At 59.5% G+C, this 25,536-nt stretch overlaps 1 protein-coding gene across 1 annotated transcript in view; it reads left to right on the top strand.

Moving 5' to 3' along the window:
• The first annotated feature begins 335 nt into the window (after nucleotides 1–335).
• The window catches only part of LOC138368598 (collagen alpha-1(XXIV) chain-like), a 41,608-nt gene continuing 16,407 nt past the window's right edge, over nucleotides 336–25,536 (top strand). Inside the window, exons 1-4 of the mRNA XM_069331127.1 lie at nucleotides 336–488; nucleotides 12,213–12,434; nucleotides 16,165–16,380; nucleotides 24,723–24,848. Coding sequence (XP_069187228.1) covers nucleotides 336–488; nucleotides 12,213–12,434; nucleotides 16,165–16,380; nucleotides 24,723–24,848 — 717 coding nt within the window. The remainder of the gene's footprint in view (nucleotides 489–12,212; nucleotides 12,435–16,164; nucleotides 16,381–24,722; nucleotides 24,849–25,536) is intronic.

The following is a 25,536-nucleotide window of genomic DNA, read 5'->3' on the forward strand; positions in this document are numbered from 1 at the left end:
AGGTTGGTGTGAGGGCGCAGGTTGGTGTGTGGGCGCAGGTTGGTGTGTGGGCGCAGGCTGGTGTGAGGGCGCAGGTTGGTGTGAGGGCGCAGGTTGGTGTGTGGGCGCAGGTTGGTGTGTGGGCGCAGGTTGGTGTGTGGGCGCAGGTTGGTGTGTGGGCGCAGGTTAGTGTGAGGGCGCAGGTTGGTGTGAGGGCGCAGGTTGGTGTGTAGGAGAAGGTTGGTGTGTGGGCACAGGTTGGTGTGAGGGAGAAGGTTGGTGTGAGGGCGCAGGTTGGTGTGAGGGAGAAGGTTGGTGAGAAGGCGCAGGTTGGTGTGAGGGCGCAGGTTGGTGTGATGGCGAAGGTTGGTAAGAGGGCGCAGGTTGGTGTGAGGGCGCAGGTTAGTGTGACAGCGAAGGTTGGTGTGAGGGCGCAGGTTGTTGTGAGGGCGCAGGTTGGTGTGAGGGTGAAGGTTGGTGTGAGGGCGCAGGTTGGTGTGAGGGCGCAGGTTAGTGTGAGGGCGCATGTTGGTGTGTAGGCGCAGGTTGGTGTGAGGGCGCAGGTTTGTGTGTGGGCGCAGGTTGGTGTGAGGGAGAAGGTTTGTGTGAGGGCGCAGGTTGGTGTGAGGGCGCAGGTTGGTGTGAGGGCGCAAGTTGGTGTGTAGGCGCAGGTTGGTGTGTGGGCGCAGGTTGGTGTGAGGGCGCAGGTTGGTGTGAGGGCGCAGGTTGGTGTGTGGGCGCAGGTTGGTAAGTGGGCGCAGGTTGGTGTGAGGGCGCAGGTTGGTGTGAGGGCGCAGGTTGGTGTGTGGGCGCAGGTTGGTGTGTGGGCGCAGGTTGGTGTGTAGCTGCAGGTTAGTGTGAGGGCGCAGGTTTGTGAGAGGGCGCAGGTTGGTGTGTAGGAGAAGGTTGGTGTGTGGGCACAGGTTGGTGTGAGGGAGAAGGTTGGAGTGAGGGCGCAGGTTGGTGTGAGGGAGAAGGTTGGTGTGAGGGCGCAGGTTGGTGTGTAGGAGAAGGTTGGTGTGTGGGCACAGTTTGGTGTGAGGGAGAAGGTTGGAGTGAGGGCGCAGGTTGGTGTGAGGGAGAAGGTTGGTGAGAAGGCGCAGGTTGGTGTGAGGGCGCAGGTTGGTATGAGGGCGAAGGTTGGTGTGAGGGCGCAGGTTGGTGTGAAGGTGGAGGTTGGTGTGAGGGAGAAGGTTGGTGTGAAGGCGCAGGTTGGTGTGAACGGAGAAGGTTGGTGTGAAGGCGCAGGTTGGTGTGAGGAAGAAGGTTGGTGTGAGGGAGAAGGTTGGTGTGAAGGCGCAGGTTGGTGTGAGGGAGAAGGTTGGTGTGAAGGCGCAGGTTGGTGTGAGGAAGAAGGTTGGTGTGAGGGAGAAGGTTGGTGCGTGGGCGCAGGGTGGTGTGAGGGAGAAGGTTGGTGTGAGGGTGCAGGTTGGTGTGTGGGCGCAGGTTGGTGTGTAGGCGCAGGTTGGTGTGAGTGCGCAGGTTGGTGTGTGGGCGCAGGTTGGTGTGTGGGCACAGGTTGGTGTGAGGGCGCAGGTTGGTGTGAGGGCGCAGGTTGGTGTGTGGGAGAAGGTTGGTGTGTGGGCGCCGGTTGGTGTGAGGGCGCAGCTTTGTGTGTGGGCGCAGGTTGGTGTGAGGGAGAAGGTTAGTTTGAGGGCGCAGGTTGGTGTGAGGGCGCAGGTTGGTGTGAGGGCGCAGGTTGGTGTGTGGGCGCAGGTTGGTGTGAGGGCGCAGGTTGGTGTGAGGGCGCAGGTTTGTGTGAGGGCGCAGGTTTGTGTGGTGGCGCAGGTTGGTGTGTGGGCGCAGGTTGGCGTGAAGGCGCAGGTTGGTGTGAAGGCGAAGGTTGGTGTGTGGCCCAGGTTGGTGTGTGGGCGCAGGTTGGAGTGTGGGCGAAGGATGGAGTGAGGGCGCAGTTTAGTGTGTTGGTGCAGGTTGGTGTGAAGGTGAAGGATGGTGAGTGGGCGCAGGTTGGTGTGAGGGCGCAGGTGGGTGTGTGGGCGCAGGTTGGTGTGTGGGCGCAGGTGGGTGTGAGGGAAAATTTTGGTGTGAGGGCGCAGGTTGGTGTGTGGGCGCAGGTTGGTGTGATGGTAAAGGATGGTGTGTGGGCGCAGGTTGGTGTGTGGGTGCAGGTTGGTGTGAGGGCGCAGGTTGGTGTGAGGGCGCAGGTTGGTGTGTGGGCGCAGGTTGGTGTGAGGGCGCAGGTTGGTGTGAGGGCGCAGGTTGGTGTGTGGGCGCAGGTTTGTGTGAGGGCGCAGGTTGGTGTGAGGGTGAAGGTTGGTGTGAGGGCGCAGGTTGGTGTAAGGGCGCAGGTTGGTGTTAGGGCGCAAGTTGGTGTGTAGGCGCAGGTTGGTGTGAGGGCGCAGGTTGGTGTGAGGGCGCAGGTTGGTGTGAGGGCGCAGGTTGGTGTGTGGGCGCAGGTTGGTAAGTGGGCGCAGGCTGTTGTGAGGGCGCAGGTTGGTGTGAGGGCGCAGGTTGGTGTGTGGGCGCAGGTTGGTGTGTGGGCGCAGGTTTGTGTGTAGCCGCAGGTTAGTGTGAGGGCGCAGGTTTGTGTGAGGGCGCAGGTTGGTGTGTAGGAGAAGGTTGGTGTGTGGGCACAGGTTGGTGTGAGGGAGAAGGTTGGTGTGAGGGCGCAGGTTGGTGTGAGGGAGAAGGTTGGTGAGAAGGCGCAGGTTGGTGTGAGGGGGCAGGTTGGTATGAGGGCGAAGGTTGGTGTGAGGGCGCAGGTTGGTGTGAGGAAGAAGGTTGGTGTGAGGGAGAAGGTTGGTGTGTGGGCGCAGGGTGGTGTGAGGGAGAAGGTTGGTGTGAGGGCGCAGGTTGGTGTGTGGGCGCAGGTTGGGGTGAGGGCGCAGGTTGGTGTGAGGGCGCAGGTTGGTGTGTAGGCGCAGGTTGGTGAGAGTGCGCAGGTTGGTGTGTGGGCGCAGGTTGGTGTGTGGGCACAGGTTGGTGTGTGGGCGCAGGTTGGTGTGAGGGCGCAGGTTGGTGTGAGGGCGCAGGTTGGTGTGTGGGCGCAGGTTAGTGTGAGAGCGCAGGTTGGTGTGAGGGCGCAGGTTTGTGTGAGGGCGGAGGTTTGTATGTTGGCGCAGGTTGGTGTGTGGGCGCAGGTTGGCGTGAGGGCGCAGGTTGGTGTGAGGGCGAAGGTTGGTGTGTGGGCGCAGGTTGGAGTGTGGGCGAAGGATGGAGTGAGGGCGCAGTTTAGTGTGTTGGCGCAGGTTGCCGTGAAGGTGAAGGATGGTGTGTGGGCGCAGGTTGGTGTGAGGGCGCAGGTTGGTGTGTGGGCGCAGGTTGGTGTGTGGGCGCAGGTGGGTGTGAGGGCGCAGGTTAATGTGAGGGCGAAGGTTGGTGTGTGGGCGCAGGTTTGTGAGAGGGCGCAGGTTGGTGTGAGGGCGCAGGATGGTGTGTGGGCGCACGTTTGTGTGAGGGCGCAGGTTGGTGTGAGGGTGAAGGTTGGTGTGAGGGCGCAGGTTGGTGTAAGGGCGCAGGTTGGTGTTATGGCGCAAGTTGGTGTGTAGGCGCAGGTTGGTGTGAGGGCGCAGGTTGGTGTGAGGGCGCAGGTTGGTGTGAGGGCGCAGGTTGGTGTGTGGGCGCAGGTTGGTAAGTGGGCGCAGGCTGTTGTGAGGGCGCAGGTTGGTGTGAGGGCGCAGGTTGGTGTGTGGGCGCAGGTTGGTGTGTGGGCGCAGGTTTGTGTGTAGCCGCAGGTTAGTGTGAGGGCGCAGGTTGGTGTGAGGGCGCAGGTTGGTGTGTAGGAGAAGGTTGGTGTGTGGGCACAGGTTGGTGTGAGGGAGAAGGTTGGTGTGAGGGCGCAGGTTGGTGTGAGGGAGAAGGTTGGTGAGAAGGCGCAGGTTGGTGTGAGGGGGCAGGTTGGTGTGTGGGCGCAGGTTGGTGTGTGGGCACAGGTTGGTGTGTGGGCGCAGGTTGGTGTGTGGGCACAGGTTGGTGTGTGGGCGCAGGTTGGTGTGAGGGCGCAGGTTGGTGTGAGGGCGCAGGTTGGTGTGTGGGCGCAGGTTAGTGTGAGAGCGCAGGTTGGTGTGAGGGCGCAGGTTTGTGTGAGGGCGGAGGTTTGTGTGTTGGCGCAGGTTGGTGTGTGGGCGCAGGTTGGCGTGAGGGCGCAGGTTGGTGTGAGGGCGAAGGTTGGTGTGTGGGCGCAGGTTGGAGTGTGGGCGAAGGATGGAGTGAGGGCGCAGTTTAGTGTGTTGGCGCAGGTTGCCGTGAAGGTGAAGGATGGTGTGTGGGCGCAGGTTGGTGTGTGGGCGCAGGTTGGTGTGAAGGTGAAGGATGGTGTGTGGGCGCAGGTTGGTGTGTGGGTGCAGGTTGGTGTGAGGGCGCAGGTTGGTGTGAGTGCGCAGGTTGGTGTGTGGGCGCAGGTTGGTATGAGGGCGCAGGTTGGTGTGAGGGCGCAGGTTGGTGTGTGGGCGCAGGTTTGTGTGAGGGCGCAGGTTGGTGTGAGGGTGAAGGTTGGTGTGAGGGCGCAGGTTGGTGGGAGCGCGCAGGTTGGTGTGAGGGCGCAAGTTGGTGTGTAGGAGCAGGTTGGTGTGAGGGCGCAGGTTGGTGTGAGAACGCAGGTTGGTGTGAGGGCGCAGGTTGGTGTGAGGGCGCAAGTTGGTGTGTAGGCGCAGGTTGGTGTGAGGGCGCAGGTTGGTGTGTGGGCGCAGGTTGGTAAGTGGGCGCAGGTTGGTGTGAGGGCGCAGGTTGGTGTGAGGGCGCAGGTTGGTGTGTGGGCGCAGGTTGGTGTGTGGGCGCAGGTTGGTGTGTAGCCGCAGGTTAGTGTGAGGGCGCAGGTTGGTGTGAGGGCGCAGGTTGGTGTGTAGGAGAAGGTTGGTGTGTGGGCACAGGTTGGTGTGAGGGAGAAGGTTGGTGTGAAAGCGCAGGTTGGTGTGAGGGAGAAGGTTGATGAGAAGGCGCAGGTTGGTGTGAGGGCGCAAGTTGGTATGAGGGCGAAGGTTGGTGTGAGGGCGCAGGTTGGTGTGAGGGAGCAGGTTAGTGTGACGGCGAAGGTTGGTGTGAGGGCGCAGGTTGGTGTGAGGGAGAAGGTTGGTGTGAAGGCGCAGGTTGGTGTGAGGGAGAAGGTTGGTGTGAAGGCGCAGGTTGGTGTGAGGGAGAAGGTTGGTGTGAAGGCGCAGGTTGGTGTGAGGAAGAAGGTTGGTGTGAGGGAGAAGGTTGGTGTGTGGGCGCAGTGTGGTGTGAGGGAGAAGGTTTGTGTGAGGGCGCAGGTTGATGTGTGGGCGCAGGTTGGGGTGAGGGCGCAGGTTGGTGTGAGGGCGCAGGTTGGTGTGTGGGCGCAGGTTGGTGTGAGGGCGCAGGTTCGTGTGTGGGCGCAGGTTGGTGTGTGAGCGCAAGTTGGTGTGAGGGCGCAGGTTGGTGTGAGGGCGCATGTTGGTGTGTTGGAGAAGGTAGGTGTGTGGGCGCCGGTTGGTGTGAGGGCGCAGGTTTGTGTGTGGGCGCAGGTTGGTGTGAGGGAGAAGGTTGGTTTAAGGGCGCAGGTTGGTGTGAGGGCGCAGGTTGGTGTGAGGGCGCAGGTTGGTGTGAGGGCGCAGGTTGGTGTGAGAGCGCAGGTTGGTGTGAGGGCGCAGGTTTGTGTAAGGGCGCAGGTTTGTGTGTTGGCGCAGGTTGGTGTGTGGGCGCAGGTTGGCGTGAGGGCGCAGGCTGGTGTGAAGGCGAAGGTTGGTGTGTGGCCGAGGTTGGTGTGTGGGCGCAGGTTGGAGTGTGGACGAAGGATGGAGTGAGGGCGCAGGTTAGTGTGTTGGCGCAGGTTGGTGTGAAGGTGAAGGTTGGTGTGTGGGCGCAGGTTGGTGTGAGGGCGCAGGTTGGTGTGTGGGCGCAGGTTGGTGTGAGGGAAAAGGTTGGTGTGAGGGCGCAGGTTGGTGTGTGGGTGCAGGTTGGCGTGAAGGTGAAGGATGGTGTGTGGGCGCAGGTTGGTGTGTAGGTGCAGGTTGGTGTGAGGGCGCAGGATGGTGTGAGGGCGCAGGTTGGTGTGTGGGCGCAGGTTGGTTTGAGGGCGCAGGTTGGTGTGAGGGTGAAGGTTGGTGTGAGGGCGCAGGTTGGTGTGAGGGCGCAAGTTGATGTGTAGGCGCAGGTTGGTGTGAGGGCGCTGGTTGGTGTGAGGGCGCAGGTTGGTGTGAGGGCGCAAGTTGGTGTGTAGGCGCAGGTTGGTGTGTGGGCGCAGGTTGGTGTGGGGGCGCAGGTTGGTATGAGGGCGCAGGTTGGTGTGTGGGCGCAGGTTGGTGCGTGGGCGCAGGCTGGTGTGAGGGCGCAGGTTGGTGTGAGGGCGCTGGTTGGTGTGTGGGCGCAGGTTGGTGTGTGGGCGCAGGTTGGTGTGTGGGCGCAGGTTAGTGTGAGGGCGCAGGTTGGGGCGAGGGCGCAGGTTGGTGTATAGGAGAAGGTTGGTGTGTGGGCACAGGTTGGTGTGAGGGAGAAGGTTGATGTGAGGGCGCAGGTTGGTGTGAGGGAGAAGGTTGGTGAGAAGGCGCAGGTTGGTGTGAGGGCGCAGGTTGGTGTGAGGGCGAAGGTTGGTGTGTGGGCGCAGGTTAGTTTGAGGGCGCAGGTTGGTGTGAGGGCGCAGGTGGGTGTGTGGGCGCAGGTTGGTGTGTGGGCGCAGGTTGGTGTGAGAGCGCATGTTAGTGTGAGGGAGAAGGTTGGTGTGAGGGCGCAGGTTGGTGTGTGGGTGAAGGTTGGTGTGAAGGTGAAGGTTGGTGTGAGGGAGAAGGTTGGTGTGTGGGCGCAGGTTGTTGTGTGGGCGCAGGTTAGTGTGAGGGAGAAGGTTGGTGTGAGGGCGCAGGTTAGTGTGAGGGAGAAGGTTGGTGTGAGGGCTCAGGTTGGTGTGTGGGTGATGGTTGGTGTGAGGGCGCAGGTTGGTGTGAAGGTGAAGGTTGGTGTGAAGGTGAAGGTTGGTGTGTGGGCGCAGGTTGGTGTGTGGGCGCAGGTTGGTGTGTGGGCGCAGGTTAGTGTGAGGGCGCAGGTTGGTGTGTGGGCGCAGGTTGGTGTGAGAGCGCAGGGTGGTGGAGAGGGAGAAGGTTGGTGTGTGGGCGCAGGTTGGTGTGATAGCACAGGTTGGTGTGAGGGTGAAGGTTGGTGTGAGGGCGAAGGTTGGTGTGAAGGAGAAGGTTGGTGTGTGGGCGCAGGTTGGTGTGAGGGCGCAGGTTGGTGTGAGGGAGAAGGTTGGTGTGAGGGCGAAGGTTGGTGTGAAGGAGAAGGTTGGTGTGAAGGTGAAGGTTGGTGTGTGGGCGCAGGTTGGTGTGAGGGCGCAGGTTGGTGTGTGGGCGCAGGTTGGAGTGTGGGCGAAGGATGGTGTGAGGGCGCAGGTTGGTGTGTGGGCGCAGATTGGTGTGAAGGTGAAGGATGGTGTGTGGGCGCAGGTTGGTGTGTGGGTGCAGGTTGGTGTGAGGGCGCAGGTTGGTGTGAGGGCGCAGGTTGGTGTGTGGGCGCAGGTTGGTGTGAGGGCGCAGGTTGGTGTGAGGGTGAAGGTTGGTGTGAGGGCGCAGGTTGGTGTGAGGGCGCATGTTGGTGGAGAGGGAGCAAGTTGGTGTGTAGGCGCAGGTTGGTGTGAGGGCGCAGGTTGGTGTGAGGGCGCAGGTTGGTGTGAGGGCGCAAGTTGGTGTGTAGGCGCAGGTTGGTGTTTGGGCGCAGGTCGGTGTGAGGGCGCGTGTTGGTGTGAGGGCGTAGGTTGGTATGTGGGCGCAGGTTGGTGTGTGGGCGCAGGCTGGTGTGAGGGCGCAGGTTGGTGTGAGGGCGCAGGTTGGTGTGTAGGAGAAGGTTGGTGTGAGGGCGAAGGTTGGTGTGAAGGAGAAGGTTGGTGTGAAGGTGAAGGTTGGTGTGTGGGCGCAGGTTGGTGTGAGGGCGCATTTTGGTGTGTGGGCGCAGGTTGGAGTGTGGGCGAAGGATGGTGTGAGGGCGCAGGTTGGTGTGTGGGCGCAGATTGGTGTGAAGGTGAAGGATGGTGTGTGGGCGCAGGTTGGTGTGTGGGTGCAGGTTGGTGTGAGGGCGCAGGTTGGTGTGAGGGCGGAGGTTGGTGTGTGGGCGCAGGTTGGTGTGAAAGCGCAGGTTGGTGTGAGGGTGAAGGTTGGTGTGAGGGCGCAGGTTGGTGTGAAGGCGCAGGTTGGTGGAGAGGGAGCAAGTTGGCGTGTAGGCGCAGGTTGGTGTGAGGGCGCAGGTTGGTGTGAGGGCGCAGGTTGGTGTGAGGGCGCAAGTTGGTGTGTAGGCGCAGGTTGGTGTTTGGGCGCAGGTCGGTGTGAGGGCGCGTGTTGGTGTGAGGGCGTAGGTTGGTGTGTGGGCGCAGGTTGGTGTGTGGGCGCAGGCTGGTGTGGGGGCGCAGGTTGGTGTGAGGGCGCAGGTTGGTGTGTAGGAGAAGGTTGGTGTGAAGGTGAAGGTTGGTGTGTGGGCGCAGGTTGGTGTGAGGGCGCAGGTTGGTGTGAGGGTGAAGGTTGGTGTGAGGGCGCAGGTTGGTGTGAGGGAGAAGGTTGGTGTGAGGGCGAAGGTTGGTGTGAAGGAGAAGGTTGGTGTGAAGGTGAAGGTTGGTGTGTGGGCGCAGGTTGGTGTGAGGGCGCAGGTTGGTGTGTGGGTGAAGGTTGGTGTGAAGGTGAAGGTTGGTGTGAGGGAGAAGGTTGGTGTGTGGGCGCAGGTTGTTGTGTGGGCGCAGGTTAGTGTGAGGGAGAAGGTTGGTGTGAGGGCGCAGGTTAGTGTGAGGGAGAAGGTTGGTGTGAGGGCGCAGGTTGGTGTGTGGGTGATGGTTGGTGTGAGGGCGCAGGTTGGTGTGAAGGTGAAGGTTGGTGTGAAGGTGAAGGTTGGTGTGTGGGCGCAGGTTGGTGTGTGGGCGCAGGTTGGTGTGTGGGCGCAGGTTAGTGTGAGGGCGCAGGTTGGTGTGTGGGCGCAGGTTGGTGTGAGAGCGCAGGGTGGTGGAGAGGGAGAAGGTTGGTGTGTGGGCGCAGGTTGGTGTGATAGCACAGGTTGGTGTGAGGGTGAAGGTTGGTGTGAGGGCGAAGGTTGGTGTGAAGGAGAAGGTTGGTGTGTGGGCGCAGGTTTGTGTGAGGGCGCAGGTTGGTGTGAGGGAGAAGGTTGGTGTGAGGGCGAAGGTTGGTGTGAAGGAGAAGGTTGGTGTGAAGGTGAAGGTTGGTGTGTGGGCGCAGGTTGGTGTGAGGGCGCAGGTTGGTGTGTGGGCGCAGGTTGGAGTGTGGGCGAAGGATGGTGTGAGGGCGCAGGTTGGTGTGTGGGCGCAGATTGGTGTGAAGGTGAAGGATGGTGTGTGGGCGCAGGTTGGTGTGTGGGTGCAGGTTGGTGTGAGGGCGCAGGTTGGTGTGAGGGCGCTGGTTGGTGTGTGGGCGCAGGTTGGTGTGAGGGCGCAGGTTGGTGTGAGGGTGAAGGTTGGTGTGAGGGCGCAGGTTGGTGTGAGGGCGCATGTTGGTGGAGAGGGAGCAAGTTGGTGTGTAGGCGCAGGTTGGTGTGAGGGCGCAGGTTGGTGTGAGGGCGCAGGTTGGTGTGAGGGCGCAAGTTGGTGTGTAGGCGCAGGTTGGTGTTTGGGCGCAGGTCGGTGTGAGGGCGCGTGTTGGTGTGAGGGCGTAGGTTGGTGTGTGGGCGCAGGTTGGTGTGTGGGCGCAGGCTGGTGTGAGGGCGCAGGTTGGTGTGAGGGCGCAGGTTGGTGTGTAGGAGAAGGTTGGTGTGAGGGCGAAGGTTGGTGTGAAGGAGAAGGTTGGTGTGAAGGTGAAGGTTGGTGTGTGGGCGCAGGTTGGTGTGAGGGCGCAGGTTGGTGTGTGGGCGCAGGTTGGAGTGTGGGCGAAGGATGGTGTGAGGGCGCAGGTTGGTGTGTGGGCGCAGATTGGTGTGAAGGTGAAGGATGGTGTGTGGGCGCAGGTTGGTGTGTGGGTGCAGGTTGGTGTGAGGGCGCAGGTTGGTGTGAGGGCGGAGGTTGGTGTGTGGGCGCAGGTTGGTGTGAAAGCGCAGGTTGGTGTGAGGGTGAAGGTTGGTGTGAGGGCGTAGGTTGGTGAGAGGGCGCAGGTTGGTGGAGAGGGAGCAAGTTGGTGTGTAGGCGCAGGTTGGTGTGAGGGCGCAGGTTGGTGTGAGGGCGCAGGTTGGTGTGAGGGCGCAAGTTGGTGTGTAGGCGCAGGTTGGTGTTTGGGCGCAGGTCGGTGTGAGGGCGCGTGTTGGTGTGAGGGCGTAGGTTGGTGTGTGGGCGCAGGTTGGTGTGTGGGCGCAGGCTGGTGTGAGGGCGCAGGTTGGTGTGAGGGCGCAGGTTGGTGTGTAGGAGAAGGTTGGTGTGAAGGTGAAGGTTGGTGTGTGGGCGCAGGTTGGTGTGAGGGCGCAGGTTGGTGTGAGGGTGAAGGTTGGTGTGAGGGCGCAGGTTGGTGTGAGGGAGAAGGTTGGTGTGAGGGCGAAGGTTGGTGTGAAGGAGAAGGTTGGTGTGAAGGTGAAGGTTGGTGTGTGGGCGCAGGTTGGTGTGAGGGCGCAGGTTGGTGTGTGGGCGCAGGTTGGAGTGTGGGCGAAGGATGGTGTGAGGGCGCAGGTTGGTGTGTGGGCGCAGATTGGTGTGAAGGTGAAGGATGGTGTGTGGGCGCAGGTTGGTGTGTGGGTGCAGGTTGGTGTGAGGGCGCAGGTTGGTGTGAGGGCGCAGGTTGGTGTGTGGGCGCAGGTTGGTGTGAGGGCGCAGGTTGGTGTGAGGGTGAAGGTTGGTGTGAGGGCGCAGGTTGGTGTGAGGGCGCAGGTTGGTGGAGAGGGAGCAAGTTGGTGTGTAGGCGCAGGTTGGTGTGAGGGCGCAGGTTGGTATGAGGGCGCAGGTTGGTGTGAGGGCGCAAGTTGGTGTGTAGGCGCAGGTTGGTGTTTGGGCGCAGGTCGGTGTGAGGGCGCGTGTTGGTGTGAGGGCGTAGGTTGGTGTGTGGGCGCAGGTTGGTGTGTGGGCGCAGGCTGGTGTGAGGGCGCAGGTTGGTGTGAAGGCGCAGGTTGGTGTGTAGGAGAAGGTTGGTGTGTGGGCACAGGTTGGTGTGAGGGAGAAGGTTGGTGTGAGGGAGAAGGTTGGTGAGAAGGCGCAGGTTGGTGTGAAGGCGCAGGTTGGTGTGAGGGCGAAGGTTGGTGTGAGGGCGCAGGTTGGTGTGAGGGCGCAGGTTGGTGTGAGGGCGCAGGTTAGTGTGACGGCGAAGGTTGGTGTGAGGGCGCAGGTTGGTGTGAGGGAGAAGGTTGGTGTGAAGGCGCAGGTTGGTGTGAGGGAGAAGGTTAGTGTGAAGGCGCAGGTTTGTGTGAGGAAGAAGGTTGGTGTGAGGGAGAAGGTTGGGGTGTGGGCGCAGGTTGGTGTGAGGGAGAAGGTTGATGTGAGGGCGCAGGTTGGTGTGTGGGCGCAGGTTGGGGTGAGGGCGCAGGTTGGTGTGAGGGCGCAGGTTGGTGTGTGGGCGCAGGTTGGTGTGAGGGAGAAGGTTGGTGTGAGGGCGCAGGTTGGTGTGAGTGCGCAGGTTCGTGTGTGGGCGCAGGTTGGTGTGTGGGCGCAGGTTGGTGTGAGGGCGCAGGTTGGTGTGAGGGCGCAGGTTGGTGTGTGGGAGAAGGTTGGTGTGTGGGCGCCGGTTGGTGTGAGAACGCAGGTTTGTCTGTGGGCGCAGGTTGGTGTGAGGGAGAAGGTTGGTTTGAGGGCGCAGGTTGGTGTGAGGGCGCAGGTTGGTATGAGGGCGCAGGTTGGTGTGTGGGCGCAAGTTGGTGTGAGAGCGCAGGTTGGTGTGAAGGCGCAGGTTTGTGTGAGGGCGCAGGTTTGTGTGTTGGCGCAGGTTGGTGTGTGGGCGCAGGTTGGCGTGAGGGCGCAGGTTGGTGTGAGGGCGAAGGTTAGTGTATGTGGCCCAGGTTGGTGTGTGGGCGCAGGTTGGAGTGTGGGCGAAGGATGGAGCGAGGGTGCACGTTAGTGTGTTGGCGCAGGTTGCTGTGAAGGTGAAGGATGGTGTGTGGGCGCAGGTTGGTGTGAGGGCGCAGGTTGGTGTGTGGCCGAAGTTGGTGTGTGGGCGCAGGTGGGTGAGAGGGCGCAGGTTGGTGTGAGGGCGCAGGTTGGTGTGTGGGCGCAGGTTGGTGTGAGGGAAAAGGTTGGTGTGAGGGCGCAGGTTTGTTTGAGTGCGCAGGTTGGTGTGTGGGCGCAGGTTGGTGTGTGGGCGCAGGTTGGTGTGAGGGCGCAGGTTGGTATGAGGGCGCAGGTTGGTGTGTGGGCGCAGGTTGGTGTGTGGGCGCAGGCTGGTGTGAGGGCGCAGGTTGGTGTGAGGGCGCTGGTTGGTGTGTGGGCGCAGGTTGGTGTGTGGGCGCAGGTTGGTGTGTGGGCGCAAGTTAGTGTGAGGGCGCGGGCGCAGGTTGGTGTGTGGGCGCAGGTTGGTGTGAGGGAGAAGGTTGGTGTGAGGGCGCAGGTTGGTGTGAGGGAGAAGGTTGGTGAGAAGGCGCAGGTTGGTGTGAGAGAGAAGGTTCGTGAGAAGGCGCAGGTTGGTGTGAGGGCGCAGGTTGGTGTGAGGGCGAAGGTTGGTGTGTGGGCGCAGGTTGGTTTGAGGGCGCAGGTTGGTGTGAGGGCGCAGGTGGGTGTGTGGGCGCAGGTTGGTGTGTGGGCGCAGGTTGGTGTGAGGGCGCATGTTAGTGTGAGGGAGAAGGTTGGTGTGAAGGCGCAGGTTGGTGTGTGGGTGAAGGTTGGTGTGAAGGTGAAGGTTGGTGTGAGGGAGAAGGTTGGTGTGTGGGCGCAGGTTGTTGTGTGGGCGCAGGTTAGTGTGAGGGAGAAGGTTGGTGTGAGGGCGCAGGTTAGTGTGAGGGAGAAGGTTGGTGTGAGGGCGCAGGTTGGTGTGAGGTTGAAGGTTGGTGTGAGGGCGCAGGTTGGTGTGAAGGTGAAGGTTGGTGTGAAGGTGAAGGTTGGTGTGTGGGCGCAGGTTGGTGTGTGGGCGCAGGTTGGTGTGTGGGCGCAGGTTGCTGTGTGGGCGCAGGTTGGTGTGAGGGCGCAGGTTGGTGTGTGGGCGCAGGTTGGTGTGAGGGCGCAGGTTGGTGGAGAGGGAGAAGGTTGGTGTGTGGGCGCAGGTTGGTGTGATGGCACAGGTTGTTGTGAGGGAGAAGGTTGGTGTGAGGGCAAAGGTTGGTGTGAAGGAGAAGGTTGGTGTGTGGGCGCAGGTTGGTGTGAGGGCGCAGGTTGGTGTGAGGGCGCAGGTTGGTGTGAGGGTGAAGGTTGGTGTGAAGGTGAAGGTTGGTGTGTGGGCGCAGGTTGGTGTGAGGGCGCAGGTTGGTGTGAGGGTGAAGGTTGGTGTGAGGGCGCAGGTTGGTGTGAGGGAGAAGGTTGGTGTGAGGGCGAAGGTTGGTGTGAAGGAGAAGGTTGGTGTGAAGGTGAAGGTTGGTGTGTGGGCGCAGGTTGGTGTGAGGGCGCAGGTTGGTGTGTGGGCGCAGGTTGGAGTGTGGGCGAAGGATGGTGTGAGGGTGCAGGTTGGTGTGTGGGCGCAGGTTGGTGTGAAGGTGAAGGATGGTGTGTTGGCGCAGGTTGGTGTGTGGGTGCAGGTTGGTGTGAGGGCGCAGGTTGGTGTGAGGGCGCAGGTTGGTGTGTGGGCGCAAGTTGGTGTGAGGGCGAAGGATGGTGTGAGGGTGAAGGTTGGTGTGAGGGCGCAGGTTGGTGTGAGGACGCAGGTTGGTGGAGAGGGAGCAAGTTGGTGTGTAGGCGCAGGTTGGTGTGAGGGCGCAGGTTGGTGTGAGGGCGCAGGTTGGTGTGAGGGCGCAAGTTGGTGTGTAGGCGCAGGTTGGTGTTTGGGCGCAGGTCGGTGTGAGGGCGCGTGTTGGTGTGAGGGCGTAGGTTGGTGTGTGGGCGCAGGTTGGTGTGTGGGCGCAGGCTGGTGTGAGGGCGCTGGTTGGTGTGAGGGCGCAGGTTGGTGTGTAGGAGAAGGTTGGTGTGTGGGCACAGGTTGGTGTGAGGGAGAAGGTTGGTGTGAGGGCGCAGGTTGGTGTGAGGGAGAAGGTTGGTGAGAAGGCGCAGGTTGGTGTGAAGGCGCAGGTTGGTGTGAGGGCGAAGGTTGGTGTGAGGGCGAAGGTTGGTGTGAGGGCGCAGGTTAGTGTGACGGCGAAGGTTGGTGTGAGGGCGCAGGTTGGTGTGAGGGAGAAGGTTGGTGTGAAGGCGCAGGTTGGTGTGAGGGCGCAGGTTGGTGTGAGGGCGCAGGTTGGTGTGAGGGCGCAAGTTGGTGTGTAGGCGCAGGTTGGTGTTTGGGCGCAGGTCGGTGTGAGGGCGCGTGTTGGTGTGAGGGCGTAGGTTGGTGTGTGGGCGCAGGTTGGTGTGTGGGCGCAGGCTGGTGTGAGGGCGCAGGTTGGTGTGAGGGCGCAGGTTGGTGTGTAGGAGAAGGTTGGTGTGAGGGCGAAGGTTGGTGTGAAGGAGAAGGTTGGTGTGAAGGTGAAGGTTGGTGTGTGGGCGCAGGTTGGTGTGAGGGCGCAGGTTGGTGTGTGGGCGCAGGTTGGAGTGTGGGCGAAGGATGGTGTGAGGGCGCAGGTTGGTGTGTGGGCGCAGATTGGTGTGAAGGTGAAGGATGGTGTGTGGGCGCAGGTTGGTGTGTGGGTGCAGGTTGGTGTGAGGGCGCAGGTTGGTGTGAGGGCGGAGGTTGGTGTGTGGGCGCAGGTTGGTGTGAAAGCGCAGGTTGGTGTGAGGGTGAAGGTTGGTGTGAGGGCGTAGGTTGGTGAGAGGGCGCAGGTTGGTGGAGAGGGAGCAAGTTGGTGTGTAGGCGCAGGTTGGTGTGAGGGCGCAGTTTGGTGTGAGGGCGCAGGTTGGTGTGAGGGCGCAGGTTGGTATGAGGGCGCAGGTTGGTGTGTGGGCGCAGGTTGGTGTGTGGGCGCAGGCTGGTGTGAGGGCGCAGGTTGGTGTGAGGGCGCAGGTTGGTGTGTAGGAGAAGGTTGGTGTGAAGGTGAAGGTTGGTGTGTGGGCGCAGGTTGGTGTGAGGGCGCAGGTTGGTGTGAGGGTGAAGGTTGGTGTGAGGGCGCAGGTTGGTGTGAGGGAGAAGGTTGGTGTGAGGGCGAAGGTTGGTGTGAAGGAGAAGGTTGGTGTGAAGGTGAAGGTTGGTGTGTGGGCGCAGGTTGGTGTGAGGGCGCAGGTTGGTGTGTGGGCGCAGGTTGGAGTGTGGGCGAAGGATGGTGTGAGGGCGCAGGTTGGTGTGTGGGCGCAGATTGGTGTGAAGGTGAAGGATGGTGTGTGGGCGCAGGTTGGTGTGTGGGTGCAGGTTGGTGTGAGGGCGCAGGTTGGTGTGAGGGCGCAGGTTGGTGTGTGGGCGCAGGTTGGTGTGAGGGCGCAGGTTGGTGTGAGGGTGAAGGTTGGTGTGAGGGCGCAGGTTGGTGTGAGGGCGCAGGTTGGTGGAGAGGGAGCAAGTTGGTGTGTAGGCGCAGGTTGGTGTGAGGGCGCAGGTTGGTATGAGGGCGCAGGTTGGTGTGAGGGCGCAAGTTGGTGTGTAGGCGCAGGTTGGTGTTTGGGCGCAGGTCGGTGTGAGGGCGCGTGTTGGTGTGAGGGCGTAGGTTGGTGTGTGGGCGCAGGTTGGTGTGTGGGCGCAGGCTGGTGTGAGGGCGCAGGTTGGTGTGAGGGCGCAGGTTGGTGTGTAGGAGAAGGTTGTTGTGTGGGCACAGGTTGGTGTGAGGGAGAAGGTTGGTGTGAGGGCGCAGGTTGGTGTGAGGGAGAAGGTTGGTGAGAAGGCGCAGGTTGGTGTGAAGGCGCAGGTTGGTGTGAGGGCGAAGGTTGGTGTGAGGGCGCAGGTTGGTGTGAGGGCGCAGGTTGGTGTGAGGGCGCAGGTTAGTGTGACGGCGAAGGTTGGTGTGAGGGCGCAGGTTGGTGTGAGGGAGAAGGTTGGTGTGAAGGCGCAGGTTGGTGTGAGGGAGAAGGTTAGTGTGAAGGCGCAGGTTTGTGTGAGGAAGAAGGTTGGTGTGAGGGAGAAGGTTGGGGTGTGGGCGCAGGTTGGTGTGAGGGAGAAGGTTGATGTGAGGGCGCAGGTTGGTGTGTGGGCGCAGGTTGGGGTGAGGGCGCAGGTTGGTGTGAGGGCGCAGGTTGGTGTGTGGGCGCAGGTTGGTGTGAGGGAGAAGGTTGGTGTGAGGGCGCAGGTTGGTGTGAGTGCGCAGGTTCGTGTGTGGGCGCAGGTTGGTGTGTGGGCGCAGGTTGGTGTGAGGGCGCAGGTTGGTGTGAGGGCGCAGGTTGGTGTGTGGGAGAAGGTTGGTGTGTGGGCGCCGGTTGGTGTGAGAACGCAGGTTTGTCTGTGGGCGCAGGTTGGTGTGAGGGAGAAGGTTGGTTTGAGGGCGCAGGTTGGTGTGAGGGCGCAGGTTGGTATGAGGGCGCAGGTTGTTGTGTGGGCGCAAGTTGGTGTGAGAGCGCAGGTTGGTGTGAAGGCGCAGGTTTGTGTGAGGGCGCAGGTTTGTGTGTTGGCGCAGGTTGGTGTGTGGGCGCAGGTTGGCGTGAGGGCGCAGGTTGGTGTGAGGGCGAAGGTTAGTGTATGTGGCCCAGGTTGGTGTGTGGGCGCAGGTTGGAGTGTGGGCGAAGGATGGAGCGAGGGTGCACGTTAGTGTGTTGGCGCAGGTTGCTGTGAAGGTGAAGGATGGTGTGTGGGCGCAGGTTGGTGTGAGGGCGCAGGTTGGTGTGTGGCCGCAGGTTGGTGTGTGGGCGCAGGTGGGTGAGAGGGCGCAGGTTGGTGTGAGGGCGCAGGTTGGTGTGTGGGCGCAGGTTGGTGTGAGGGAAAAGGTTGGTGTGAGGGCGCAGGTTTGTTTGAGTGCGCAGGTTGGTGTGTGGGCGCAGGTTGGTGTGTGGGCGCAGGTTGGTGTGAGGGCGCAGGTTGGTATGAGGGCGCAGGTTGGTGTGTGGGCGCAGGTTGGTGTGTGGGCGCAGGCTGGTGTGAGGGCGCAGGTTGGTGTGAGGGCGCTGGTTGGTGTGTGGGCGCAGGTTGGTGTGTGGGCGCAGGTTGGTGTGTGGGCGCAAGTTAGTGTGAGGGCGCGGGCGCAGGTTGGTGTGTGGGCGCAGGTTGGTGTGAGGGAGAAGGTTGGTGTGAGGGCGCAGGTTGGTGTGAGGGAGAAGGTTGGTGAGAAGGCGCAGGTTGGTGTGAGGGAGAAGGTTGGTGAGAAGGCGCAGGTTGGTGTGAGGGCGCAGGTTGGTGTGAGGGCGAAGGTTGGTGTGTGGGCGCAGGTTGGTTTGAGGGCGCAGGTTGGTGTGAGGGCGCAGGTGGGTGTGTGGGCGCAGGTTGGTGTGTGGGCGCAGGTTGGTGTGAGGGCGCATGTTAGTGTGAGGGAGAAGGTTGGTGTGAAGGCGCAGGTTGGTGTGTGGGTGAAGGTTGGTGTGAAGGTGAAGGTTGGTGTGAGGGAGAAGGTTGGTGTGTGGGCGCAGGTTGTTGTGTGGGCGCAGGTTAGTGTGAGGGAGAAGGTTGGTGTGAGGGCGCAGGTTAGTGTGAGGGAGAAGGTTGGTGTGAGGGCGCAGGTTGGTGTGTGGTTGAAGGTTGGTGTGAGGGCGCAGGTTGGTGTGAAGGTGAAGGTTGGTGTGAAGGTGAAGGTTGGTGTGTGGGCGCAGGTTGGTGTGTGGGCGCAGGTTGGTGTGTGGGCGCAGGTTGCTGTGTGGGCGCAGGTTGGTGTGAGGGCGCAGGTTGGTGTGTGGGCGCAGGTTGGTGTGAGGGCGCAGGTTGGTGGAGAGGGAGAAGGTTGGTGTGTGGGCGCAGGTTGGTGTGATGGCACAGGTTGTTGTGAGGGAGGAGGTTGGTGTGAGGGCAAAGGTTGGTGTGAAGGAGAAGGTTGGTGTGTGGGCGCAGGTTGGTGTGAGGGCGCAGGTTGGTGTGAGGGCGCAGGTTGGTGTGAGGGCGCAGGTTGGTGTGAGGGCGCAGGTTGGTGTGAGGGTGAAGGTTGGTGTGAGGGCGCAGGTTGGTGTGAGGGAGAAGGTTGGTGTGAGGGCGAAGGTTGGTGTGAAGGAGAAGGTTGGTGTGAAGGTGAAGGTTGGTGTGTGGGCGCAGGTTGGTGTGAGGGCGCAGGTTGGTGTGTGGGCGCAGGTTGGAGTGTGGGCGAAGGATGGTGTGAGGGCGCAGGTTGGTGTGTGGGCGCAGGTTGGTGTGAAGGTGAAGGATGGTGTGTTGGCGCAGGTTGGTGTGTGGGTGCAGGTTGGTGTGAGGGCGCAGGTTGGTGTGAGGGCGCAGGTTGGTGTGTGGGCGCAAGTTGGTGTGAGGGCGCAGGATGGTGTGAGGGTGAAGGTTGGTGTGAGGGCGCAGGTTGGTGTGAGGACGCAGGTTGGTGGAGAGGGAGCAAGTTGGTGTGTAGGCGCAGGTTGGTGTGAGGGCGCAGGTTGGTGTGAGGGCGCAGGTTGGTGTGAGGGCGCAAGTTGGTGTGTAGGCGCAGGTTGGTGTTTGGGCGCAGGTCGGTGTGAGGGCGCGTGTTGGTGTGAGGGCGTAGGTTGGTGTGTGGGCGCAGGTTGGTGTGTGGGCGCAGGCTGGTGTGAGGGCGCTGGTTGGTGTGAGGGCGCAGGTTGGTGTGTAGGAGAAGGTTGGTGTGTGGGCACAGGTTGGTGTGAGGGAGAAGGTTGGTGTGAGGGCGCAGGTTGGTGTGAGGGAGAAGGTTGGTGAGAAGGCGCAGGTTGGTGTGAAGGCGCAGGTTGGTGTGAGGGCGAAGGTTGGTGTGAGGGCGAAGGTTGGTGTGAGGGCGCAGGTTAGTGTGACGGCGAAGGTTGGTGTGAGGGCGCAGGTTGGTGTGAGGGAGAAGGTTGGTGTGAAGGCGCAGGTTGGTGTGAGGGCGCAGGTTGGTGTGAGGGCGCAGGTTGGTGTGAGGGCGCAAGTTGGTGTGTAGGCGCAGGTTGGTGTTTGGGCGCAGGTCGGTGTGAGGGCGCGTGTTGGTGTCAGGGCGTAGGTTGGTGTGTGGGCGCAGGTTGGTGTGTGGGCGCAGGCTGGTGTGAGGGCTCAGGTTGGTGTGAGGGCGCAGGTTGGTGTGTAGGAGAAGGTTGGTGTGTGGGCACAGGTTGGTGTGAGGGAGAAGGTTGGTGTGAGGGCGCACGTTGGTGTGAGGGAGAAGGTTGGTGAGAAGGCGCAGGTTGGTGTGAAGGCGCAGGTTGGTGTGAGGGCGAAGGTTGGTGTGAGGGCGCAGGTTGGTGTGAGGGCGCAGGTTAGTGTGACGGCGAAGGTTTGTGTGAGGGCGCAGGTTGGTGTGAGGGAGAAGGTTGGTGTGAAGGCGCAGGTTGGTGTGAGGGAGAAGGTTAGTGTGAAGGCGCAGGTTTGTGTGAGGAAGAAGGTTGGTGTGAGGGAGAAGGTTGGGGTGTGGGCGCAGGTTGGTGTGAGGGAGAAGGTTGATGTGAGGGCGCAGGTTGGTGTGTGGGCGCAGGTTGGGGTGAGGGCGCAGGTTGGTGTGAGGGCGCAGGTTGGTGTGTGGGCGCAGGTTGGTGTGAGGGAGAAGGTTGGTGTGAGGGCGCAGGTTGGTGTGAGTGCGCAGGTTCGTGTGTGGGCGCAGGTTGGTGTGTGGGCGCAGGTTGGTGTGAGGGCGGAGGTTGGTGTGAGGGCGCAGGTTGGTGTGTGGGAGAAGGTTGGTGTGTGGGCGCCGGTTGGTGTGAGAACGCAGGTTTGTCTGTGGGCGCAGGTTGGTGTGAGGGAGAAGGTTGGTTTGAGGGCGAAGGTTGGTGTGAGGGCGCAGGTTGGTGTGAGGGCGCAGGTTGGTGTGTGGGCGCAGGTTGGTGTGAGAGCGCAGGTTGGTGTGAAGGCGCAGGTTTGTGTGAGGGCGCAGGTTTGTGTGTTGGCGCAGGTTGGTGTGTGGGCGCAGGTTGGCGTGAGGGCGCAGGTTGGTGTGAGGGCGAAGGTTAGTGTGTGTGGCCCAGGTTGGTGTGTGGGCGCAGGTTGGAGTGTGGGCGAAGGATGGAGCGAGGGTGCACGTTAGTGTGTTGGCGCAGGTTGCTGTGAAGGTGAAGGATGGTGTGTGGGCGCAGGTTGGTGTGAGGGCGCAGGTTGGTGTGTGGGCGCAAGTTGGTGTGTAGGCGCAGGTTGGTGTTTGGGCGCAGGTCGGTGTGAGGGCGCGTGTTGGTGTGAGGGCGTAGGTTGGTGTGTGGGCGCAGGTTGGTGTGTGGGCGCAGGCTGGTGTGAGGGCGCAGGTTGGTGTGAGGGCGCAGGTTGGTGTGTAGGAGAAGGTTGGTGTGAAGGTGAAGGTTGGTGTGTGGGCGCAGGTTGGTGTGAGGGCGCAGGTTGGTGTGAGGGTGAAGGTTGGTGTGAGGGCGCAGGTTGGTGTGAGGGAGAAGGTTGGTGTGAGGGCGAAGGTTGGTGTGAAGGAGAAGGTTGGTGTGAAGGTGAAGGTTGGTGTGTGGGCGCAGGTTGGTGTGAGGGCGCAGGTTGGTGTGTGGGCGCAGGTTGGTGTGAAGGAAAAGGTTGGTGTGAGGGCGCAGGTTTGTTTGAGTGCGCAGGTTGGTGTGTGGGCGCAGGTTGGTGTGTGGGCGCAGGTTGGTGTGAGGGCGCAGGTTGGTATGAGGGCGCAGGTTGGTGTGTGGGCGCAGGTTGGTGTGTGGGCGCAGGTTGGTGTGAGGGCGCAGGTTGGTGTGAGGGCGCTGGTTGGTGTGTGGGCGCAGGTTGGTGTGTGGGCGCAGGTTGGTGTGTGGGCGCAGGTTAGTGTGAGGGCGCAGGTTAGGGCGAGGGCGCAGGTTGGTGTATAGGAGAAGGTTGGTGTGTGGGCACAGGTTGGTGTGAGGGAGAAGGTTGGTGTGAGGGCGCAGGTTGGTGTGAGGGAGAAGGTTGGTGAGAAGGCGCAGGTTGGTGTGAGGGCGCAGGTTGGTGTGAGGGCGAAGGTTGGTGTGTGGGCGCAGATTGGTTTGAGGGCGCAGGTTGGTGTGAGGGCGCAGGTGGGTGTGTGGGCGCAGGTTGGTGTGTGGGCGCAGGTTGGTGTGAGGGCGCATGTTAGTGTGAGGGAGAAGGTTGGTGTGAGGGCGCAGGTTGGTGTGTGGGTGAAGGTTGGTGTGAAGGTGAAGGTTGGTGTGAGGGAGAAGGTTGGTGTGTGGGCGCAGGTTGTTGTGTGGGCGCAGGTTAGTGTGAGGGAGAAGGTTGGTGTGAGGGCGCAGGTTAGTGTGAGGGAGAAGGTTGGTGTGAGGGCGCAGGTTGGTGTGTGGGTGAAGGTTGGTGTGAGGGCGCAGGTTGGTTTGAAGGTGAAGGTTGGTGTGAAGGTGAAGGTTGGTGTGTGGGCGCAGGTTGGTGTGTGGGCGCAGGTTGGTGTGTGGGCGCAGGTTGGTGTGAGGGCGCAGGTGGGTGTGAGGGCGCAGGTTGGTGTGAGGGCGCAGGTTGGTGTGTGGGCGCAGGTTGGTGTCAGGGCGCAGGTTGGTTTGAGGGTGAAAGTTGGTGTGAGGGCGCAGATTGGTGTGAGGGCGAAGGTTGGTGTGAGGGCGCAGCTTGGTGTGAGGGCGAAGGTTGGTGTGAGGGCGCAGCTTGGTGTGAGGGCTAAGGCTGGTGTGAGAGCGCAGGTTAGTGAGATCTGGATTCCAGGATATAACTTGTACAGGTGTGATAGGAAAATTAGGTCACATGGAGGAGTGGGTCTGTATATTAGGGAAGATCTTGTATGCTCGGAGCTCCTAAACGATACAAATGAGGTGGTAGAGGTACTGGGATTAAAAATAGACAAAATAAATTTAGTGATTATTCTAATATACAAACCGCCAGATGCAACGGCTGAGGAATTCATAGAACAGAAAAGCAAAATAGAGAATAGCCTTGATAATTTGGAGAACCCGATATCTGATATTATCTTCCTAGGTGACTTCAACTTGCCTAGTCTCAGGTGGAAAATAGCAAACAATAATATTATACCAGGAAATCTATCAGGACCTAACCAACCACAGATTAGAGAACTACTTAGATTCTGTGACAAATTTTTACTCAATCAGCAGATATCGGAGCCAACGAGAAATGAAAATATTCTAGATCTGGTCTTTACGAACAATGAAGACATTATCAGAGACATTACGGTATCAGATACCACATACTCAGATCACAAGCTCATTGAAGTGCAAACGACCATCAATACTCAGAATAGACCTAAAACGTTGATAAAGCGAGAGGGGCTATTCAGTAAATTCAATTTTAATAATAAAAGGATAGACTGGGAGATAATAAACAGGGAACTTACAAACATTCCATGGGGAACTGTTCTAAGTAATACAAGTCCTACAGAAGGAATAGAAAAACTGACTTCAGAAGCGTATCAAGTCTGTCTGAAACATGTTTCTTTGAGGAATGCCAGACAGAGATCCAACGTAGAAAGAGAACGCAGACGACACTATAAACGCAGGAAAAAAATAACGGAACTGCTTATGCAGACACGAATTTCCCGTCAAAGAAGGAATAATTTAAATAGGGAGATTGAAGAAATCGAGCGGAAATTGAAACACTCATATGAAACTGAAGAAAGGCAGTTAGAACAGAAAGCAATTCAGGAAAAAAGAAAAATCCAAAATATTTCTTCTCATATGCGAAACTACCACTGCCAGTATTGGACCTATTCGTTCAAGTGATGGTTCATACACGGAGGATGTCAAAGAAATTAGTAAAATCCTAAAAAAGCAGTATGAGGACATGTTTGGCACTCCAATAAACAACATGAAGGTGGAAGATCCAGACAATTTCTTTATGCGGGATATTCAAACCCCTGTAAATATAACTGATATAAACACGAGCGCACTAAATTTTGAAAGAGAAATTGAAAACATGCCCATGCACTCGGCCCCAGGTCCAGACTCATGGAATTCCAAATTTATAAAGAAATGCAAAGTGCCGGAAGCACAGGCACTCAGTATAGTGTGGAGGAAGAGCTTGGACACGGGGGAGATACCAGATGCACTTAAAGAAGCAGACATAGCCCCTCTACATAAGGGAGGGAGCAAAGCATTGGCAAAGAATTATAGACCAGTTGCACTAACATCGCACATCATAAAAGTATTTGAGAGAGTGATTAGGAGTCAGGTCACCAATTTCATGGAGACCAATGACCTTCACAACCCAGGCCAACATGGATTTCGAGCGGGAAGATCGTGCCTCTCACAGCTTCTTGAGCACTACGACAAAGTCACTGAGGCATTAGAAGAAAAACAGAATGCTGATGTGATATACACGGACTTCGCAAAGGCTTTCGATAAATGTGACCATGGCGTGATAGCACACAAAATGAAGTCAATGGGAATAACCGGTAAAGTAGGACGCTGGATACTCAGTTTTCTGTCAAACAGGACTCAGCGAGTAACGGTCAACCATATAAAATCTAGTCCAAGTGCAGTTAAAAGCTCTGTACCTCAGGGTACAGTCCTTGCACCGCTGCTTTTACTTATTCTCATATCAGATATAGACAAAAATACAAGTCACAGCTTCGTATCATCCTTTGCAGATGACACAAAAATCAGTATGAAAATTACCTCGGCTGAAGACATTGAAAAACTTCAAGCTGATATTAATAAAGTTTTCGACTGGGCATCATAAAATAACATGATGTTTAACAGTGATAAATTCCAGGTACTCAGGTACGGTAAAAATGAGGACCTTAACCATAATACAGAGTACAAAACACAATGAAATGTACCCATAGTAGGAAAACAGCAGGTAAAGGATTTGGGAATAATAATGTCTGACGACCTAACGTTTAAGGAGTATAACCAAGCAAATATTGCGACAGCCAGAAAAATGATAGGATGGATTACGAGAACTTTCAAATCCAGGGATCCCATCATAACGGTTGTACTCTTCAAGTCACTTGTGTTGTCCCATCTTGAGTACTGCTCAGTACTCATTTCCCCCTTCAGAGCAGGAGAGATTGCTGAAATAGAGGGAATACAGAGAACATATACGGCACGCATAGACGCAATAAAGCACCTAAATTATTGGGATCGTCTCAAAGCCCTCCAAATGTACTCACTAGAAAGAAGACGAGAGAGATATCAAATAATATACACCTGGAAGATACTGGAGGGCCAAGTACCAAATCGACAGAGTAAAATAACAACGTACTGGAGTGAACGATATGGAAGAAAATGTAGAATAGAACCAGTGAAGAGCAGAGGTGCCATAGGCACAATCAGAGAACACTGTATGAACATCAGAGGTCCGCGGTTGTTCAACGTCCTCCCAGCAAGCATAAGAAATATTTTGCCGGAACAACCGTGGACATTTTCAAGAGCAAACTAGATTTATTCCTCCAAGGAGTGCCGGACCAACCGGGCTGTGGTGGGTATGTGGGCCTGCGGGCCGCTCCAAGCAACAGCCTAGTAGACCAAACTCTCACAAGTCAAGCCTGGCCTCGGGCCGGGCTTGGGGAGTAGAAGAACTCCCAGAACCCCATCAACCAGGTATCAACCAGGTGTGAGGGAGAAGGTTGGTGTGAGGGCGCAGGTTGGTGTGAGGGAGAAGGTTGGTGTGAGGGAGAAGGTTGGTGTGAAGTCGCAGGTTGGTGTGAAGGTGAAGGTTGGTGTGAGGGCGCAGGTTGGTGTGAGGGAGAAGGTTGGTGTGAGGGAGAAGGTTGGTGTGAAGTCGCAGGTTGGTGTGAAGGTGAAGGTTGGTGTGAAGGTGAAGGTTGGTGTGAGGGCGCAGGTTGGTGTGTGGGCGCAGGTTGGTGTGTGGGCGCAGGTTGGTGTGAGGGCGCAGGTTAGTGTGAGGGATGAGGTTGGTGTGAGGGCGCAGGTTAGTATGTGGGAGAAGGTTGGTGTGTGGGCGCAGGTTAGTGTGAGGGTGTAGGTTGGTGTGAGGGAGAAGGTTGGTGTGTGGGCGCAGGTTGGTGTGATGGCGCAGGTTGGTGTGAGGGCGCAGGTTGGTGTGAAGGAGAAGGTTGGTGTGAAGGTGAAGGTTGGTGTGTGGGCGCAGGTTGGTGTGTGGGCGCAGGTTGATGTGTGGGCGCAGGTTGGAGTGTGGGCGATGGATGGTGTAAGGGCGCAGGTTGGTGTGTGGGCGCAGGTTGGTGTGAAGGTGAAGGATGGTGTGTGGGCGCAGGTTGGTGTGTGGGCGCAGGTTGGTGTTTGGGCGCAGGTTGGTGTGAGGGCGCAGGTTGGTGTGAGGGCGCAGGTTGGTGTGAGGGCGCAGGTTGGTGTGTGGGCGCAGGTTGGTGTGTGGGCGCAGGTTGGTGTGAGGGGTGAAGGTTGATGTGAGGGTGAAGGTTGGTGTGAGGGCGCAGGTTGGTGTGTGGGCGCAGGTTGGTGTAAGGGTGAAGGTTGGTGTGAGGGCGCAGGTTGGTGTGAGGGCGCAGGTTGGTGTGAGGGCGCAAGTTGGTGTGTGGGCGCAGGTTGGTGTGAGGGCGCAGGTTGGTGTGAGGGTGAAGGTTGATGTGTGGGCGCAGGTTGGTGTGAGGGCGCAGATTGGTGTGAGGGAGTAAGATGGTGTGAGGGCGCAGGTTGGTGTGTGGGCGCAGATTGGTGTGTGGGCGCAGGTTGGTGTTAGGGAGAAAGATGGTGTGAGGGCGCAGGTTGGTGTGTGGTCGCAGATTGGTGTGTGGGCGCAGGTTGGTGGGTGGGCGCAGGTTAGTGTGAGGGCGCAGGTTGGTGTGAGGGTGCAGGTTGGTGTGTGGGAGAAGGTTGGTGCGTGGGCACAGGTTGGTGTGAGGGAGAAGGTTGGTGTGAGGGCGCAGGTTGGTGTGAGGGAGAAGGTTGGTGTGAGGGCGCAGGTTAGTGTGAGGGCGCAGGTT

Source organism: Procambarus clarkii, chromosome 25 (assembly GCF_040958095.1).
Source record: "Procambarus clarkii isolate CNS0578487 chromosome 25, FALCON_Pclarkii_2.0, whole genome shotgun sequence".
NCBI classification, from domain to species: domain Eukaryota; kingdom Metazoa; phylum Arthropoda; class Malacostraca; order Decapoda; family Cambaridae; genus Procambarus; species Procambarus clarkii.